General features: G+C 39.1%; 1 protein-coding gene across 1 annotated transcript in view; it reads right to left on the bottom strand.

The window, feature by feature from the left end:
- Positions 1–20,129, bottom strand: part of LOC306805844 (vitellogenin-1-like) — a gene marked incomplete at its 5' end in the record, with an annotated part of 64,794 nt that overhangs the window by 20,383 nt on the left and 24,282 nt on the right. The window contains 16 exons of the mRNA XM_079314056.1: positions 1,070–1,255; positions 1,372–1,465; positions 1,554–1,743; positions 1,996–2,115; positions 2,200–2,301; positions 2,387–2,511; positions 6,738–6,835; positions 6,915–7,132; positions 8,799–9,017; positions 10,583–10,705; positions 11,774–11,939; positions 12,040–12,197; positions 12,297–12,447; positions 15,121–15,272; positions 15,958–16,119; positions 18,282–18,559. Of these exons, the coding sequence (XP_079170182.1) occupies positions 1,070–1,255; positions 1,372–1,465; positions 1,554–1,743; positions 1,996–2,115; positions 2,200–2,301; positions 2,387–2,511; positions 6,738–6,835; positions 6,915–7,132; positions 8,799–9,017; positions 10,583–10,705; positions 11,774–11,939; positions 12,040–12,197; positions 12,297–12,447; positions 15,121–15,272; positions 15,958–16,119; positions 18,282–18,559 (2,542 nt within the window). The remainder of the gene's footprint in view (positions 1–1,069; positions 1,256–1,371; positions 1,466–1,553; positions 1,744–1,995; positions 2,116–2,199; positions 2,302–2,386; positions 2,512–6,737; positions 6,836–6,914; positions 7,133–8,798; positions 9,018–10,582; positions 10,706–11,773; positions 11,940–12,039; positions 12,198–12,296; positions 12,448–15,120; positions 15,273–15,957; positions 16,120–18,281; positions 18,560–20,129) is intronic.

Genomic DNA, 20,129 nt, shown 5'->3' with positions numbered 1-20,129 from the left:
TGCCTGATGTCCCTGATGACCTTAGGAGCAGCCTGTCCTGGCCTCCATAAGAAGCAACCAAAAAAACCATGCAGCTAGCTTTTCATCTCTGAAATGCTGAGACCCTCCCTACGTCTGCTTATTACAGCCACACTTGATGGAGTGGAGGAATTGTGTTAGGGAGGAGGATGAGATGTCAAATGCACGTCAAATGGTCTGTGACTATTGAAGGACAAGGGAAAATAATGATTAGCCTAACTGGTGGCTAAATTGAGGAGACCTGCAGAGTCTCTGGGCCAGCAGCCATGAATGCTAATTGCAGCTGGATCAGGCAACTGAGCTCTTTTGTTACGGCTGTATTCCTAGAGCAGAAACTTGTTAACATTTCAGTGGTTTGTATAATCGCCGATTTTTGTTGTCAGTGAAGCCTTTTCCTTTGTGAGGAATTTTCAGCTTCTCTTTCTCAGGTTTTTTCATTTGTGAAGGTTTTCTAAGTTTGGTCTACTGCTTTGATTCCTTGGACACACTCTTTCTGTTTCCTCCCGCTCTTTGCGTTTGTATTTCCATCTGTTTTCATTTGTTTGGCATCTGGCTACAACAGTTTTCCAGAGTGCATTGTAATTGCATGCACTGATAATAAATCAAGGAGACCTAACGGGTAAGAATACCAAATGGCAGCCACAGGGGAACAAGGTAAAAACATGCGAGACACCAAACCCTCTATGCTTCAAGGCATCTAATGCAAATTTAGATGGGCTAACTGTTCTAGGATTCAGCTCGTTGATATCTTACCTAGTGTTTTCAGTTCAAATATTTGTATCAAAATAGAAATTTTATATCATTTATGTTTCAGATAGTTTATGGATCTCAACAACTGAGCTATAGTCCTAAGGAGGATCTTCAGGTGAAAACCACAGAAAGTAACACATATTTTGAAGCAAAGCTTTAGTGAATATCACTTCATTTAAAAGAAACATAGACTATACCAATCACCACAACTTATCCAAATTGTAATTCAAAGACAAGATTCCTGAATGTATTTGGGTTTATTTACATAATACATAGAAAGATACTAAATGCTATGTCTTACCTAAGGCTTATTATGTTAGTCTCATCTTTACATGGCGGAATTTCAATTTTGATACTTTTTTCCCTCATCTGGATAGTGGCAACAACATTCACAGGTACATGAGCATTCATTTTGGTGCGTGCTTCCAGCCCTGCCTGGACTGTGTGAGTGTTGATTCCCATTACAAAGGTCATCTCCTTGGCCATGCTGAAAAGGTAGAATTAGGGAGGGAATAATTATGTTCATGCAGCAAACAGCTGTTGAATATTTATGGCCTCTGTCACTTGAAAATATTATTATTTTATTTTATACATAATACTTACCTTAGACTTGTTTTGGATCTCAGCTTAATGTTGGCATTTAGTAACTCAGCCAGTCTGAAATCAGACTTTGGAGAAGGCGTAATCTGTGCTTGAACTATTACAAAGAAATCAAAGAAAGGGTTAAAAAAGCCCTTCATTCCTAGCAAGAGTGTTTGTATTGCTAAAGCAACGAGATATGTTACCATTTCCTGCCACTTTTGTGACAGAGGAGTAATAGAAGCTGGTCTCTGTTGGGAAGCCAGTGCAGGTGGGCACAATGCGGCGGATCTCAGAGGACAGGAGAGCTTTGGTCCACTGCCTCCCTACACCACTTTGAAGGCTACTGATTATTCTCCTTAGTGAAGGGATTTTTTCATCAGATCCATACCATGCCTGCAATTACAGAGTTCAACATGTCTAAATAAGCAGAACTTGAATATCATGATCCGTGTCATTAACTATGCCTCAGGGGAAATTCTGCCAGCAATGATTATAAATAATCCTGATCAAAGCTTGACCTTATTTGCCTTGATTAATACTAGAGACAAAAAAGTCAACCATGAATTATAAAAGGGAGAGAATGAACGAAAGTAACAGTATTTTAGAGCTTTTGATGCTTGGGTAGTGGTGCTTTAAAAATGATACCTGCAGTGCATTTTGGATGGCGTTTTTATCAAGTCCACCAAAAAACAGCTCTTGGCCAAACATCTTCAAGTAGCCTGACGCAAAAGGTTTGTCACTGGAGAATGCCTTCCAGTCAGACAGCTGTGTGAGAAGATGAAAAAAGCCTGATTCTTCATAACATTTGAGAAAGCAATATTAGAGATTTTCTTCTCCCCCAGAATTTACCGTTTTCAGGATTTTCTTGAAGTCATAGTCACTCTCCCAGTCCCTGTCAGGAGAGTAACCTTTAGCAAGTATCTCCTGCAGTCCTTCAGCTGTTATTCCTACCTGTGGGAAGAAGTAAAGTGCAGATGCCAGTGGATGACAGTTGTAAGAAGGGATGAGAGGGCAAACTATGGGTAGACCAAATTACCTCCAAGGGGTCAGCCACTCTTCCAAGGAAATGTGTCTGTAGCTGGGACATTGCCATAGCTGGAATTAAGCTACCAGCATTATTCAATACCAAAAATTTAGCTGCCAGCCCACTCATAAGGAACTCTGCAGAGAAACAGGCAGTGAGACACAGCACAGTTAGTTTTTAGGTCAGAGTGTGCAGATTGTGTCTATTTACTAATTTAATAATCAGCATCATATGAGCAAGGCCAGAAAACTCAGCTGTAAAACTGGTATTCTAAAACAGTTATAAACAAAATATTCTGAATTCAGAATATTTTTAAACTAATAATGGGCAAAGCTACAAGCTCACTGATCATTGCAGGGTGGTTATTTTTCCAGTTGCTTCTGCCATATCATATCATATCATATCATATCATATCATATCATATCATAGTATGGTTTGGGTTGAAAGGATCCTCAAGGATCATCCAGTTCCAACCTGCTGCCATTAGCATGGCATATTCCAGAGACCAGTTTGCTCAAATCCTCATCCAACCTGGCCTTGAGTACTTCCAGAACTGGGGCATCCAGGACTTCTCTGGGCAAGCTGTGGCAGCGTCTTATCACCCTCGAAGTAAAGTATTTCTTCTTAATATCTAATATAAACCAATTCCTTTTCAGTTTGAATACATTCCCTCTTATCCTGTCACTCCATGACTTTGTGTAAAGCCCCTCTCCAGGTCTCTTGCTGGAAGGTGCTGGAAGGCCACAATTAGGCCACCCCAGAGCTGCCTCTTCTCCAGACTGACCAGCCCAAATTCTCATAGCCTTTCCTCACAGGAAAGGTGTTCAACCCATCTGATCATCTTGCAGGTCCTCCTTGAGATTAGCTCCAGCAGGTCCATGTCTTTCCTGTGCTGAGGGTCCCAGAGCTGGATGCAGATGGATGCAGGTGTGGTCTCACAAGAGCAGAGGACAGGTGCAGAATTTCATCCTTGTCCTACTTGTTGGGCTTCATTTGCAGCAGCCCAGGACACGACTGACACATGGCTGGCTCATGTCCAGGCTCAATTTCTCCAGCACCCTGAGTCCTTCTTGGCAGGGCTTATTTTGATCTGTTCATTCCCCAGCCTGGATTGAGATGGAAGGTTGCCCTGACCCACATGCAGCATCTTTCACTGGTCTTGTTAAACCTCCTGAGACTCCTATGGGCCCACCTCTAGAGCTTCTCCAAGTATGGAAAATATGCCTGTCCATATCTTTTATATCCAGTAGCACTTTATAAAATCAGCTTATGAAATGCTTTTATGAGACATCATTGAGGGCACCTTCACAAAGGAGATGAGAAATGAAAACAGAGTTGCCATCCTTTGCTATTAGTTCAGGAAATTGATACAGATGTCCTATAAGGACAGATGGTGAGCTATAGATTTGTCTCTCAAATAAATCAAACACTATTTAATGCATGTAGTTCCAAATGCTGTAACCCTTACACAAAATGCATCCATTATTAAATTATTGTTGACTATTGACTGAACTTTGAGCAAATATTTTGTTTCTATTTATTTCTCTACTTAGATTTATCATCTGTAATGTTCTTAGGTAGAGATAATCAGTGCAGAGTACAGTCAGGAATTCTTCCCACTCTTGGCGTAGTTATATCCTGTCCTGTTTCACGAGTTAAAGTAATCCCACTGCTTTTCTAAGTTTCCTTAGGTTTCAAGAGGAACAAGGCTGATGAGATATGTAGGCATCCCTGTTGTGCTTCCTTCTAGCCCTTCCTCTCCTGTCCCTACACCATTTGGAGGATAAGGAAATATGTATGAACAGTAATTTTACCACATTGCCTTCACTGTTTTGCTGTATAAATCTACTGTGCTATCCAAAGTGCTGGGCACTATCTACCTACAACATATGAGGTTCAGAAACAACTCCTTCAATCAAGACAGGTATTTATGCCACCCCACTTTTATCAAAGGAATAAGTGGAGAACATTCAGTATATAGCAATGGTGATCCTATTAAAAAAAAAAATCACCAAAAACAACAAAGTGGTGCCACACTGGGACATTATTAAAGAGTTGACAGGAAATGCAAAGACTAGTTTTTTTCTGCATGAGCTTTGCCAAAGCAATGCCAGGCATTCCATAGGACACTAAAACTGAGGCATAGTACTTTAAGTGAATTTGTTAAAACTGTCTTTTATGCTCTTACCACAAAACCCATTAGTTAAAAAGTCCATGGTACTTCCCAATACTTAATAAGAAGTATTCATAATAAATGAATAAATGATTATATGCAATTCATTGACCTGAAGAGAGCAGGAATATTTTCCATACCTCAGGCATTACATAGTGCTAATGCTCCAAGAATATATTTGCTGCTTCACTGTGAGAATTTGATGACATCTGCATGTATCCAATTAGATGTCTTGCCCCAAAGATGAAGGAATGAAAACTTAGAGAGCAAAGAAAACAGTCTTTGGTACATATAAACATTAGTAAACATTTAATTATATGAACCTGTGCATACTGAGAGTCAGATTCTCATGGTCCTGACTGAGCAGAACCTGAGTCACCTCTTTGATTTCACTAGCAATGAGTAGAACATGAAGCACTATTTATGGTGGCCATGTGTGACAAATTCCAGATTAGAGAGAGATTCAGCTGACATTATTGCCTATCATTAAAAATTCAGCATCGAGCACCACAAAGATGTGTGATGCTGAGGGCAGATTTTTGTTTTTACCAAGGAAATAGGCACTGCATTACAGCCGTCACTATGGTAACTCCTCCAGAATGGACTCACAAAACACATTTTACCTGTGGCTAGTGGAGACAAATCAAATTAGAAAGCTGGAGGATGGATCCTCTTCCCATACTAGTGTAGTAGGAGATTGACTTAATTTAGCTGAGTTATACAAGTCTAAGATTAGGGTGTGTGAGAAAAAGATCTTTTTTTATTCTTCAGGATGAGGACCTACCTATCCATGGTAGCCAAAGTGCTGACAATGGTCTTCATCAGGAAGCAACAATTCCCTGATATTCTGCATTTCCAAGCTACAGCCAAAATAAAATATTTCATTTCACATTGCCCCCTGGCAGCACCTCTCATACATATTGCACTGTTCTTTCTCACTGTGTGAAAATTTAGATGGTTTAATGTTAAAACCAAAAATTAGAAGACAAAATGAATGCCTAAACCAAGAAACAAATATCTTCATGTTAACAGAAAATGTATCTATCCCTGAATGTGTTTTAAGTAGTACAAAAGTTCACATGATATATATTAGTGGCTGTGTTTCTTTGGGTACTTGCTGTCTCCATCGAGGCAGCAAGCACATGTATAATATATTACTGTGATTCTTGCAGTATGTATTAGATTTATTTCTATTATAGAGCACATTAAATGGTCATGAAAAATGCATGAAACTGGAGCAAGACAATAATAATATTTACAAACCACACCCCTGCCTCCAAAAAGGAAGCAGAAGTACTTGTACACTCAGCACTGTGGATTTCAGATGTTTCAGAGTCTCTTAATATTGATTACTTTGAAAAGAAACTTAACACATACCAGTGAATAAGAGAAGTGCTAAAATTATATAACTGCTGATAGATAAACAGCATGTGTAAAGAGCCTGTGTTTCAAGCTATAATCTACCTAGTCTACCAGCTACATATGCCAAATCACTGAGGCTGTTGTGGTCATTTACATAGGAGAGTTGCTTTAAAAAATCTACTGAGGAAAATAGCAAAGGCTACCATGTAGCTGAGCAAGAGCCTGTCTTCTAATCTGGTCTTTCCATGCTTTAACTACATTTCTATGTGATGCAAGAAAAATCTTTAGACAATAAACCTGAAGTAGCTGCTCATAGGTGCAAGGAATTGTCACATCTGAATGTTTGCAGAGTTTTCTGTTTCACTGGGCACAACTGTTGGGGTGAAAAGTATTTAGCATCACATTTGAATGCAGCCAGAGTTGTAGATGTTCAACACGGGTAGAAATTAATCCACTTCAGCAGTAATTTCGGTCCCTTCTGTTTGTTTGGTGCTGAACAATGGTATGAAATTGTTAAGCACCACTGAGAATACAGCATTTGATACAGGAGCATGTGCCTCCCTGACTAATGAAAACAGAGGGTGAGAGCCCCACAAGCCCTCTGGTAATTTCATGCTGGCAGTGTACAATGCAAAACACACAGGGACCTAAACACTCTTCAAATGGAGAGCCTGAGATTCTTATAGTTTTTCACTGAAGATAGGAAAATACAGAAGAACAACATGCAGCCCAACATCTGGCTAGGAGAATTGGCCTCTCAGACTGTACAATATTTCCCCCCACATATTCACCAGCATATATTTCTCTACAAAATCTTCTGGATCTTACCTTTAAAGATACTGAAGCGGAAAACCTTGCTGAACTGATATCCAGATTTGTCAAATTTGGGACTTAGTGCTCTGATAGCCATTCTGCAGGCAGAAGCCCTGAAAAAGTTCAGCGAGCTCATTAACATTTCAATTAGCTTGCAACAAGTGCTTCTTCTAGGAAAGGAATTTCCCTTACATCACTTGAAGATCTGGAGCTGTGCTTCTACCCAGGGCCCTGAGGTGGGAGTAGATGAAACTTGCCACTTGCATGCTGGATTCCTTCAGCACAGCATCAGCCAATGTCATCACGATTGGAAGACCAGGCTTGGTCTCAAGCAAAACCACTGCAGCTAACATTCGGATTCGAGGAGGAATTTTTTGATTCAGGAAAATCTCAAGGGTAATAGCCTGGACCTGAAAATAATAGATATATCCTGTTTTACTGTATTTTTGAACATTTTGATAATAACCACTCAACATCAGTGAATGATCTGTTTCGTCATTAGCGGAGTAAAAATTTGGATTATTTAATTATTATGGCAACATTGTTTCTGGTTTCATAGTCTGAGGGCTGGAAGGGGCATTATGGTTATGTAGTCTGTCTCCCTACATGATCAAAGCCAAGGAACTTCACTGGATAACATCAAATCTTTGATCCCTTTTTGAGCAATCACACTCTAGGTAAAAGAGATTTCAGGAATCCATTACATACCTGAGAAGTGATTCCAGTGATCACTTATTCCTATGCAAAATGGTACAACTTATTTCTAATATTTCTTATTTCTAATAGTTTTTCTAATATTTCTTATTTCTAATAAGAACCCCAGTTCTCCTGGGTTACTTTCTGCTAAATAATAGAATAAAAACTAAACAAATAAAACCCAATTTTTTACCAGAAATCTCTATGCCATATAGGCAGCTTAACCCAAAATTTAATGCAATAAATGTAATTTCCTTAGTAGTACTTGTGGTTGATGTGTTTTCTACCAAGATCAATTTTGTACTGGAACCTTTGCAGTTTCCAGGGAGGCACAGGAACCTTTGGCTCTAATTTTAAAATTGATGTGGATGATGTGAATCAGAGATGCAGTGTTTTTCTCAAACACCAAACTGGTTTTTTTCCATTCCCAGCAAATTCTTTAACTTTTACCCTTGCAATTCTCTGCCTTCCTTTCCCTGTATATCCCTATCCAGCTCCTGCACACCACTAAATTGTTTCTTTATTCTTCTGGTTAAAAGCATACCCTGCCACACTATTGTGTGTGGATCAATATGTGCACTCAAACTGGGAGGCACATACAAAAATGAGTATAATGGAAACACTGATTAGTAGGTTAATAGTTAATGAAAGCTTTTATTTTTCTTTTTATGTTAAGAATTTACTTATATAAAACAAAAAAATTTCAACTCCAGGAAAAAAAATCTTGTGAACCTTGAAAAGTTTTCCTTTTAAAAGCAGCTTTCTTCAAAGTGAAAATGATTGTAAAGTGATGCCTGTAGTAGATGAGAGTAGGCTGGTGTAGGCATTGTATGTGAGTTCTAACAATTATCTCAGGGACAAAAGTCACATTTAGTAAATGTTCTGTTTATGACTTAAGCCTGCACAATGTCTGTAAATTTGTAATTAGGATGCAAACCCCTGGTATCTATTTACAATAAAATCTAGTCTTGAATTACGATTAGATGTGACACTTGGTATTAAATGTCAATTCTCTGAAAACCTTGTTTTGTGGTTCCCTCACATACAGAAGGTGAAGTAGCACTAAACACATTTGGGTCAATAATTTAGTTTTCTGTTGAATGTCCTTGGAAACGAAATGTTTGCAATGGAAATACTGATTTGTCTTCAACAACAATGAATGTACCCATTTAATGGGATTTTTTTGTTGCAGTCTGAAATACTGGAGGTTAATGTCAAAAGAAATAAGACATGCCTACCAAGGAATGGTTAAGTTTGTTTTTTTCAAATAATGCTATCTTTGAAAAAAGAAAAATCTGTTTTTCCCTCATTACCCATTATCTATTAGCAGCCTTGTAAGTGGAAGTCACAAGAGCAAAGGAGGCAGCTTTGTTTTCTTACCACTTTGGGGTCTTTTAGGCCTATGTTTTTCAGGGCCATCACAGCAGTTGCATGGACCCTGAGTGGCAAATCTGAAGCACCAGCTGCATATCCTGGCAAAAACTTCTTGATGTGCTTGATGCTGGCTGGATGTCCTACATTCCCAAGAGCTTTCAAAGCCAGGGAAATTTCTTCTGTGCTAGACTTGCTCAATGCCTCTCCCGCAAAGCCATGAAGAAGCTGAAAAATGAAAACAAATCTGTTGAGTTCCATTCGAGGTCTTATCTAAATTCCATCCACTAGTCTGTTCTGGGGTTTGACTTTCATAATTTCTGTTTGTTCAGTTCATTTATTTTAAATATTTTCAAATTCTTTTTTCCCCTCATGAATAGAACATTTTATTCATGGAAAAAGTATAGCCAAGAAAGCTGCAATGAACAGCTTCTTCATCACTATACCTTCAAGTTATCAAAAAAGATTTTTAAAGGAAAAAATAACAGCTAGGACCTAGTGCTCACTGCCTTTCAGGGCAAGTTGGGAACCCTGAAATAATGCTGCTTGAACATTTCCCATGGCTGAAAACAGGTGCAAAAATACAGGTACAGTTAAACCTTCAGACCCTTAAAGATTCCTGAAGATATGGCTGGTGGTGGTGCCCTAAAGCAGCTATGACAGCCTCTGCTCTGTGGGGATTAATAGATGGAAAATGAGATCACTGCCAAAAAATCAGGTCATTTTACAGCCTTCATTGTAAGCAACTGGATCACACTCCCATTAGTATGGCAAGATTAGAGGTAGTTGTCTGAAGGCTGAATAAGAGCAAAAAGCTAAATCCTAATAGATACCAGTTTTAAATGATAAAAAATGGCTCTAAAAAGGAATCGGAGATGTTAGAGAATAATTTCAATACAGATTCTGTACTTTAAAATACCCCATTTGAGATGCCTTGATGGTGCAGAAACAGTCTGCTTGATATTACTAATCAAATAAAGGGACATCTGAAATGCATTGAATAAGCCTAAACAATCATTTGCTTTGGGAAAGAATTTTCATTCTCTGGCACAGGGCTTCTCAGATTTAATTAGCTCAAGAGCATTGGTGGCAATTGTAACACAGGAGACGTTTTTGTAGGAATGTTGGCCATCCTGTGCACTACAGGGAAAACATCATGTCAGGCACACAGTGTGTTTGGAACACCCTGCTCTCGCTGGGGATGAGGAGTGACGGCTGCCAAAGACTAAGCACACATTTCTCTTCCCCCCCCACACCTCATTACTGGTGAGTGGTTGGCCCCTATAAAACATGACATGCATTTTGAGAACTGGGAAATGCTATTTAATGACTACTCAAATTGTTTTGAGGCCTGCTGGTTAAAAGCAGTGTAGAACAGGGAGGGCGTCACTGCTGTTATAACAACCTTACAGCCTATGTTGGTGGCTGGGCTCTGCTTCTGGCTGAGTTACATTAATTCTGACAAAAACCTGGGCTTTTGTGTCACTTAGTTAAAATATAAATATGCATAATACCTATATTTAAAGTATTTTTGAGCAACGTCACGGGACTTCATTAATAATTGGCAGTAAGGCACTCAGAGATACTCAGACAGAAAGTGTTATGAACTGTTTGCTTCTTCCTCTCACTCTCTTTGGTGTGCTAATCTAAAGATAAAAATGCTGTATTTAACCAATTGGGGTTCCTTTCCCCAAAGGAAACACTGTAGTGAAGCGAAATACAGCTTTCTGAATAATGAAAAAAGAACTCAAGGCCTAATTTTTCTTTTAGATGGTGAATGACAAGGTGTTTACCTGGAGACACTCGGAGCAGGAGTCGGGGGAGGAGCACTGTTTGTGGCACAGGGACGCATAGCTGAGGTGGCAGACCTTCCCAAGCACGGAGCTGGAGCGAGGGCAGTGCTTCTTCACTATGAGCTGGGGAGAGGGCACTTGTTCATTACCATTAATGAAGAGAAGCATTATGGAAACATATGTTTCTGCCCATGAAAGACAAAACTAGGCTTTTGATATTTATTTTGTTGATGGATTTTCTGTTAATCTGTGGACAGTATTTTATATGACAGTGTAATCGTAAAGTAATTCCAAGTAACATCTGGAAGGCAGATCTGTTTCTTTTACTGTGTTTCAGATTTAAATTTGGCATAGCCTATAATCCAAAGGCAAGAGATCACCCAGTTATGGAATGGAAAGATGCACATTACTGAAGAAACATTCCACATATTTTATGACTGCCTCAGCTATAGGTTAAATGAATTTGAGATTTGCTGTGAATGGACCTCAGTACTTGGGCAGACTGGAATATTTTTATAAATGTAGGAGCTGACAGAAGGCAGCAACCCACTGGTTTCTTGTGTGGGAAGCAGAGCGCCAGCACACAGTAACAGCTGGGCTGTCATGGCTTTAACTGAGGCTAAAATTCTAGTCTGCAGTTCATTGTCTTTACCTAGGATAGGCAGAGAGAAGTTCTTGCATCTGAGAGTGGGATTAAACCTTGCGTATATAGAAAAAAATTGCAAAAATAATTAGACTTTCTCCTATATGGCCTTTGCATTGACATAATTCCCTTGGTTTTGACAGATCTTCTCAAATTCATACCCATCCTTCTAGGTCAACTAGGACAAATATATGGATATAACAAATGTGTATTTCTTGCTCCCTTGTCTTTGTAGACAGAGATCTAATCTGATGTAACTATAAAGTACATTTGGGAAAAGAGAGACTAGAAGCCACTGCTTGCAGCCATAACCTCTGTCCCTGAGGGGTATTTTAATCTTTATTTCCTGTTTCATTTTGGACTAATTTTTGCCCTTTTGATTTGCATTCTTCTCTCCTTCAGACACTCAGGAAACAAAGCCCTTTCAACCTCACTAGAGGATATAAAACCTTTATCTTTTCAAAGCTTTTGCTACCTTGTCAAAGGAATAAATACAACAGATGCTAGAATCAGCAAAGAGTGATTTGAGAGTGCTCAGAGAGTCCTACCGTTGCTTGCTCCATCACATCCCGAGTTGGGGTGCTGGAGTGCAGAGCCACCAGCATTGTTTGAGTCACTTCCCAGCTGGTCAGCTCCTGCCTTTCCATTCTGTGCCGCAGGAACCTGAGGGCACGGTGACTGGCCACTGCAGGAATTACATCCAAAATGTGGCGCCTGCAATGGGAAAGGCAAGCAGCATTTTCCAAGTCTGCCTGTGGGCACAGGCATTGCAGAGGGTCTCCAGCAGAAGCAGCAGCCCCTTTGCCCCCTGTACCTGTAGGCTGGCCGACTGGAGAATCGCTTCCACACCGATTCGTAGTTCTCCTCGCTCGCTGCGCGGAAGAGGTGCAGAAGCTTGAGAGCTTTTGCTGGTGCATCACTGGGCAGCTGGTCAGAACTGGCCTCTACTAATTCTTGCAGGCATTCCTCTATCTGCAGAAAGATGAAAATGCAGGAAGCTCACATGCATTGTTTCCCACATGCATGGATTTAAAATTCCTACAAAGAGTCTGTCCGGTGGCTGGGCGTTACCTGGCTTTCCACGTCTTCTATTTTGAATAAGTGGACAGGAAGCTGAAGCAATTCACTGCCAAACTGATACTGAAGAGACCCACGATTCTGGTACTCTTTTGGTGGAACCTCTGCCCTCTGCTTCTGCACATCAGTCAAAGTAAGTTTCTGCCTGGAATGGAGAACCCAGGAATAAAACATCACAAGATGCAGGGTACAAATTAAAAAAACCTCAGTAATTCTGCTTCCCCATATTGCAGTGCAACTACAAAAGGTTTTGTTTTTGGGGCAAAGATATTTACAGACACATACATCTGGACATGCTCAGAACCATACTCTGAGAATGTGTGCACTTGCACAGCAGGGCTCAGATCAGAGCTAGGCTTTGCCTTCCTTCGAGAATAACTTGGCTTGAGAATTTACAGAAGAGGGAGGTGAGAAGCTGTGGCCTGAAGAATATCAGAGGAAGTACATGTTGTGTCTTAAGGAGTAAACTATAGACTGCAGAAGAACTCAGATGGGAAACTCACTCAGAAATTAGAATTTAATTTAAACCTTTTAAGAAGTTAATAAAAGCAGTTTTGTGTCTGTGTCTCTCCTGGAAGCTTCAAATGGAATTGAAAGTTTTAGATACAATAAGAAATGCTACAGCCTTTCTACTTGAACTATTACAATTCCCTCCCCATTTTGTTTGGTAAGCTGAATATCCAGGGGACTACAAGAGAAGGTTCTCATGAAGCTTTAAATTGGATTTATCAAACAAAAAGGGCCACATAAACTCAGGATTAGTCTTTGGAAAAGTGCTCAACCTTTTGAAAAGTTTTTAAGAAGCAACAAACCTTCATCATTTACTATTAAGAATAATTCCAATGAGAGACTGTCTGTAAATATTTGCTATCTTTTTACATTTTCAGCTAAAGAGATGCAGCCTATCCTACCAGTTATGTTTAAAATGGGTCATTTAGGACACTATAATAAAGTTAGGCATTTGTACTGAACAATTGAAAACATTCCAAAAGCAATATTGCTGTACTATAGAGTCTCTCAAAATCTCTGTAGAAAATTGGTGTGTTTATTTTGGAATCTCTATGATCTTCTGTATCATTTCTATTCACTCCTTCCATATGGATTGCAGAGAGCTGCTGTAGAAAAATAGCACATAACTGCTTTACAGACAAGCCACTGGAATTTGAATAGATACTGCTACAGAATCAGTAGAGATTTTTTTCTCTCTTGAAATTTTATACAATATTATTGAAGGGCATTTGGGTTAGTAAGTATAACATCAGGTACACTTGGGCAGATTTTAACTCCCCCTTTCAAAGCATCATGAATCTATTATGTCTTCGTTTTCATTGTTTTGGGAAGAGATACAACTGCCTAGAAGAGATGGGAAAATGCTGCATTCTGAAGAGAAGAGCAAATGAATGCTAAAGATAGGATTATAATGGTGAAGCAATAGTGAAACCTCTCTTGGCCTTGAAAGGTGCTGCAAGAGTCTTATGCTGAGCAGGTCTGAAAACTCAACTCTAAGTGCTTTAAGGCCTTGATATATGATTATTTTTAACAGGGAATGCATTGTGGAAATAACTTTTGAGACTTGAGTGAGATAGTCACATCTTCCCAACTATCTTATATTAGTCCCTTTCAGCTGGGTAATGATAAAAATGCAGAGAAAATGGGAAAAGTAAAGGTACTACCCTTCTGAGAGCTGAAAAAGACTTTGCTGAAGACAATCTCTACAGGCTGCAGGAGAAGAGTGCAAAGCATCATAAATCCATTGTCTCCAGACTAATGCTGACTCACAAAAACCTATAATTTCATAAAAGCACTGTAGTTGTCTCTATCTACACCTTGATTGCATAAGATAGTAAAGCCACTTTTTTTTTTTTTTTTTTGTTTGTTTTGGTGTTTTGTTCAGTTTTGTTTGGTTAGTCAAATTGAACATGTTCATTACATAAATGAAGTTAATCAGTGAGTTACTGACACAAACTTTTCATTTGCTGTTTCCAAAACTGTATATTATGCCAATAGATCCTTGCAGAAGCTAATGGAGCAATGAAGATTACAACAGCTGTAGAGGGGGATTAAGAATATCTCTGCACTGTGACATTTATGAAAAAAGCCTCTCCCTTCAGTGAGGAGAGTCCATAATTAAATAGGTAACTGAAAATTTTGTCAATAAATGAATTTGATAGATGAACAAATTTTCAAATGCTGAAACTCTCAGTGCTTGAGCTAGGGGCATAATTTCATAGACAACATATTCTTGTTTTGCTTCAAATTTCTTTAAGAAATATGCAACTTTTGCTGTGAAAAAGCAAATGCATTTAACATGCCTTGTGCCCAATTGTTTTGCAATAAAACTCAATTTCCTATCACAAAACAGTTTTGATGGGAGATTTGCAAGCTGCCCATGGTATTTAGGAATCCAAAGTCCAATCTAGATTTCTTGTGAGCTGGTCTCCGTGGATCTCATACTGCATTATTATTTTCCTGGGAACCCTCTTTCCTGAGTAACTGTCTTTCAAAGTATTTTACTTCAAATATATTAGTTCACAATTTCTCAGATGGAATTACATTTGTTTTGGCTTTTATGGCATAAATCAAATATCCCTGAGAAATAAAATAGTCAAGTCCTGCCAAGTTTGGCTAACAAAATTTGGATAGTGATGTGCATGTTTCAGATTTACAGCTAACAGTGGAGATTATTTTTATGAGCTGTTTGGGATTTTATGTAATTAAATAGTGGCAAACAATAGGCTGTGGAAGTAAAGGATTTATTTCACTTACAGATCTTCACTCAGATTTCTGAGTTGCTGAATTAAAGGAATATGTATGGTACCTTGCTTCTACGATAGCATTTCCTCCTGTTATCTCGTTGAAGGGTGAAAACTGGTGGATTTCCTCGACATCAGCTTGTGTAATTACAGCTTCACTACGTGTATATTTGATTTTGTAGTTGTAAGTAGCAGTTGCACGAGAATTCTTGTTCCTCTTTATAACACAAAAAAACAATGAAACAAAGAAAATAAAAAGTCATTGAACTTTGAAATTCTGTGACTAGAGGCTATTACATCACCCACTTCAACCCATTTATTTTCCAGGGCTGTTTTATTCATTGTCCATAAGAGCAATCTGTGAATTCTGTGTGCTCCCTTCCATGGGAGAGGTTGGGCACACTGCTTCTCTCCATTACTTTTACTGCTAAGAAGTGTTAGCTGCTTTTTCCTTTTCCCAAATCTGAGTAATTGGTCATTCCCTCGAGAAGCAGACAAATTTTCTGAGGAAAGCAGCTGCACAAACCACACATTTTTTTACTTCAAAGACAGGATTATAATAAAATGCAGCAGTACCTGTCTTGAATAGCAGCAAATGGACATCGTGACTATTTTTTTTACCCAACAGAGTAGGTGAATTAACTCATGCTGATAATTAATGGTTTCCAAGCCAGCTAGTTTGAGCTAGCTCAAGTGTGCTTGCAGCACATGACAGTGTGCAGCCCAGACCTCTGCTTCTCTGTGGGATCATTTTCATACTAAAAGAAAATATTGACAACTGGATATAGCAGATCTGATTCTTCCCTTGTTTTTAGTATTTCAAATGAAGAGATTGTGTGGATATCAAATGATGTTCTGTGTAAGAATATAGACTACATAGACATAATACCACTCTGATTTACCTGCTGGCAGGTCTTGCATGGATGAGTGTATGCTGAACCTGTGACAATTTGAACTTTCTCTTCACAGCTGTTCAGGTCCTTGGATTTGGTCACATAGACTAGGTTTGCTCTCTTGTTTTCCTGAATTGCATAAGTTGTGTTACAAATACCTCCAATCCCAGCCTGGCAAAAATGAGAACAGGATCAGAGTTCACTGTTATGCAAAGCTTCACTTCATCACATAAAATTCCCTGCTTATTTCTGCATTTTCAAAATTACTAATGGAAATGAATTCTTTATTTTTCCTTATACTCTTCAGAAGCAAAGTCATGATGACCATTACATTAATCATGTTTTTATTGTACAATTGTTTAGTATGCCAGAGTATGAGAGTAAATCAGAGTTATAGAGAGAAAACTAGACCTATCCAAAGTTTCACTTGGAGCCTCAGGAAAGGGGAGTAATAATTTTCAGTTAGAGCTGTTGATTATGAAATATGATTTGAGGAATATTAATAAATAAGTGTCAAAATAATTTGATCAGTCAGAATGAAATCTTAACAGCAAAGTGTTTCAAGGTTGGAGATGACATTCTGCCCTCAAAACTTGCTTTTACAGACAGCTTAAAAATGCCTATGGAACAGGCTTTGCAATATCAGGTGATTGTCACAATATAACAAGCTATAATTAAAAAGAATTTCAGGATAACAGAGTTTTGATTGAGGGCCTTCTTGAGTTCACAGTTTTAGCTGAGCTCTTCAATAATATTTTGAGCATATGAATTTATAAGAGCTCTTAAGTCTCCACAGTCAGTAAGATTTTTGTAGAAGAAAAATGCTTGATTGCATTTTAGGAGGAAGAGTTATTTTCCTGATTTTTTTTTTATTATTGTTATTTATAGCATAGCTAGTGCAGAGACCAGCTCTGGGCTATGTGAGAGCAGTGAAATGGTCACGTGCTGATTAGGAAGCAAGACATACCCACTCCATCTTCAGCTAAACAGAATTCCCTGAGACACTGTCTTTGGTAAAGGCTAGAAATAGGGATTGCCCAATCCTTCTGAAAGTCTTGTATTGTGCAAATACAGGTGTGGGTCTCTGCACAGTGCAGGGTATGGGAGAGACATCCAGAATTTAAATGGGAACACCCAGCTCAGATTGGGATGAAGTGGACTCCTGCCTTGCTGAACTTCATGGCTGTGTGCAGTTTATGGCTAGCTCAGATACCCTGAACTCACAGGTTGGGATGCTACACTTTCCCAGGTTAGTCCTTTAAACCTCCCTGCAGCTCAGATTTTGGGACTAATAATGTTTATCTTCCTTTGCAGAGTGACTCAAGATTGTCAAGCAAGAGTGCCAAAGCTCATTAATCAGTTGCTATCTGGGAAAAGCAAAGAAAACATGGAAATTTTTCTAGGAGGTGAAGTCACATCTACTGCCTAGCAGTGAGAGTAGAACATAATTCTTTCTAATTCAGTTAGCAATAAGATGTGAAACTCGATATGAGAAAATGGTGTTGCAAAATATCCAACAACACCACCCAGATTTTATGTGCAGGAAACAGCAGGAAAAAAATTAAATCATGTAGTTCCTTTCCCAGAAACAACTCCACTTACATAAAAATAAATTTTTAAAAAAATTAGAGTTACTCTGGTCTATAGTTTCAATAAAAATAAAATGAAAGCATAATAATTTCAAGGTTTTTGCTGATCTCTGAATTGTCTAATGTAGTCTAATCAATGTAAATATGGTTTCACAAAAACTAAACACATTGCAATTTCTGTGGTGAATAGTAATATCTGATGATTGACCTTGAATAATATATTAAAACTTGAAAAACAGTGGAAAATTCCAACAGAGCATCAACTGCAACTGTCAAAGCTGTTACAGTAATGTTATGACATATATACTATTTTCTTCCTAAAAGAGGAGCTAGAAGAGATTAAAGTATATATGATTGGTAGAAAAAGTCAAATTACTGTTATTTTGACTCTAATATTAAACTGCATTTTTAAGCTTATTTTATATAGTGTTCACATTTTATGTAGGCTTCATCTTTCACAGTTTACTTTCTCTGGAATCACAAGCCAGATTTTCTAAGGGTTTAATTCTGCAAATGTGTTTTCTGAACACCTTCATCAATCAGTTTAAAAATATGCTCCTCGGTTGTCCTGTTTCAAAGTATATCTCCACCAAATGTTGTCCCATATAAACCATCATATGACCAAGCTCAGGTCTTTTTCATAAGTGAAGTTTATGTCAAGGGTGAATTCAGAAAATGCAGTAGAAGACCCTGAAGTGAAAGTTTATTTACAAAGCTACCACAACGCCCAAACCCAAAACTCACCTCCTGTAAGCTGTATGAATTCTGCGTCTTCTTTATGCTCAGCTCCAGCACGTTCATAATCCCTCTGTAGATGTTCAGGCCGTCATCCGAGACGGAATCAGGAGCCAAGATGTTCCCAACGTGGCCATTGCTGTACTCGAACTGGATGGGGCTGCTGAGCTGCCCAGTCAGGGCCTGGCTCAGTTTCAGTGAGCGGGAGAAGGAGCTCGAGGGCCAGACCCCATTGTACTCTGCAGCTTCGATCGAGTGCACCTGCAACACGGGCAATAAAATCCCTCCTTATGCTCTATTTCTCTCCAGGCTTTTCAATACACGTAAGCATCTAGTGTGGACACTGCTGAAGGCTCAGGGAAAATTCCAGCTCGGATCTTTCCCTGCTTAGAGACTTTCTCAGAGATAAACAAAGAAGGCAAAACAAATAACATAAATTAACACCTAGCGTTGATCACAGAGCAGTGCGTGTGCTACATGATGTTTTGCTGAAGCTTGTTCACAAGAAGTGTTTCCTTCTTAGACCAATAAACCTTTTCTATTCTGTATTGCACAAACTATCCTATATAAGTACAGTAACCTTTCAATAAAGTGCTTCTTCTTTCTTCCTCAAAATAAGTCATGTGTGTGTGTGTGTTGCTATATTTGCCATTCTTAATCAGTGACAATCTAGAGCTTTAATCACATCAAAAATACACTTGGAAACAACACAAAGCCTCTTCAAAGGGGAAACTTACAAGTTGTAATTTAGCATAACTAGTGCCGATACACATATTTCTGTATATAAAAGGAAAGAGAGCACTGCAAATGGCTGATATTTCCACAGCCACTGCACTCTGTTCTGTTTCATAGACAATCCATATTACCAAAGGTTGGCTTGTGCAAAGAAATGAGCCAGAGAAGAGCCACATGAAGCAGGTTGCTACCCAAAAGTAGTACGGAAGACCTGCAGGAAATTGCAGGAGAAAGTTAATGTTGCATAAAGCATCATTAACTCCTGTTGTGAACTCTGTCATTTTCCTCACTGGGGTCAGAGAGTGCAGGCAGCAATCTGAAACTAATAAACACATGGCCTCTAGGCCAGCCAGACATGCAGAATCAGCTTGAGCAGTGGACAGCAGATTACAAAATTGTCCTTCCCTATGTGTTTTGTGGAACCAAAGGCTGAGGCACTGGCTCCAACCCCACTCTGCACTTCACACTCCAGCCTCAACCTCCAAACACATAGAAAGTTGTGCTAAACTATGCATAACTTGAATAATTCCTACCCCATGGGAACGGGCATGCTCTTAGCTTAGTTTCTCAGAGGACCATTCCCTTCTATATGTTTTGACAATTTAAAGAGACTTTTCTCTGACACCTCAGGCTGGTGATGTGGTGCAAGACACGGATTAATTTCTCAAAAAGCCACACAAACTAAATCCTCATACAGCAAATCGCAGGAGACTGCACTTTCATATTTATTTTTGTTATTGTTGGTGGAGATCACTGCCAACCCCAGTAACTGAAGCTTACAGAGAAGGCTGTTAGAGAGTAAATCCCTCATGCTGCCTCTTGGACATGCTTCTGGCATATTGCATACAGGCAGGTTTGGGACTGCTCTGCAGGGTCAGGGTGAGGTAGTTTTCCCCAGCCCTCAGGGCCCAGGCAGGACTTTGGCTGTCTGCTTGGTTTTGAACACAGCTGGCAATTCTTACTTGTAGGTTTGTGATGAAAAAATTGTCAGCTGGAAACTGCCCAGGGAACACAGCTTTTTGTTTGGGCTGAGTGTGAGCTAGTAGGCTGCAGATGAAAGTTTAATTCCCTGAACCATCCCTCCAAACTGTCTAATTTAAATATAACAGCAGCAAAATAAAC

Source organism: Erithacus rubecula (genome assembly GCF_903797595.1).
Source record: "Erithacus rubecula genome assembly, chromosome: 10".
NCBI lineage: Eukaryota > Metazoa > Chordata > Aves > Passeriformes > Muscicapidae > Erithacus > Erithacus rubecula.
Note: the sequence above shows the minus strand (reverse complement) of the source record. Positions and strands in the feature narration are given on the sequence as shown.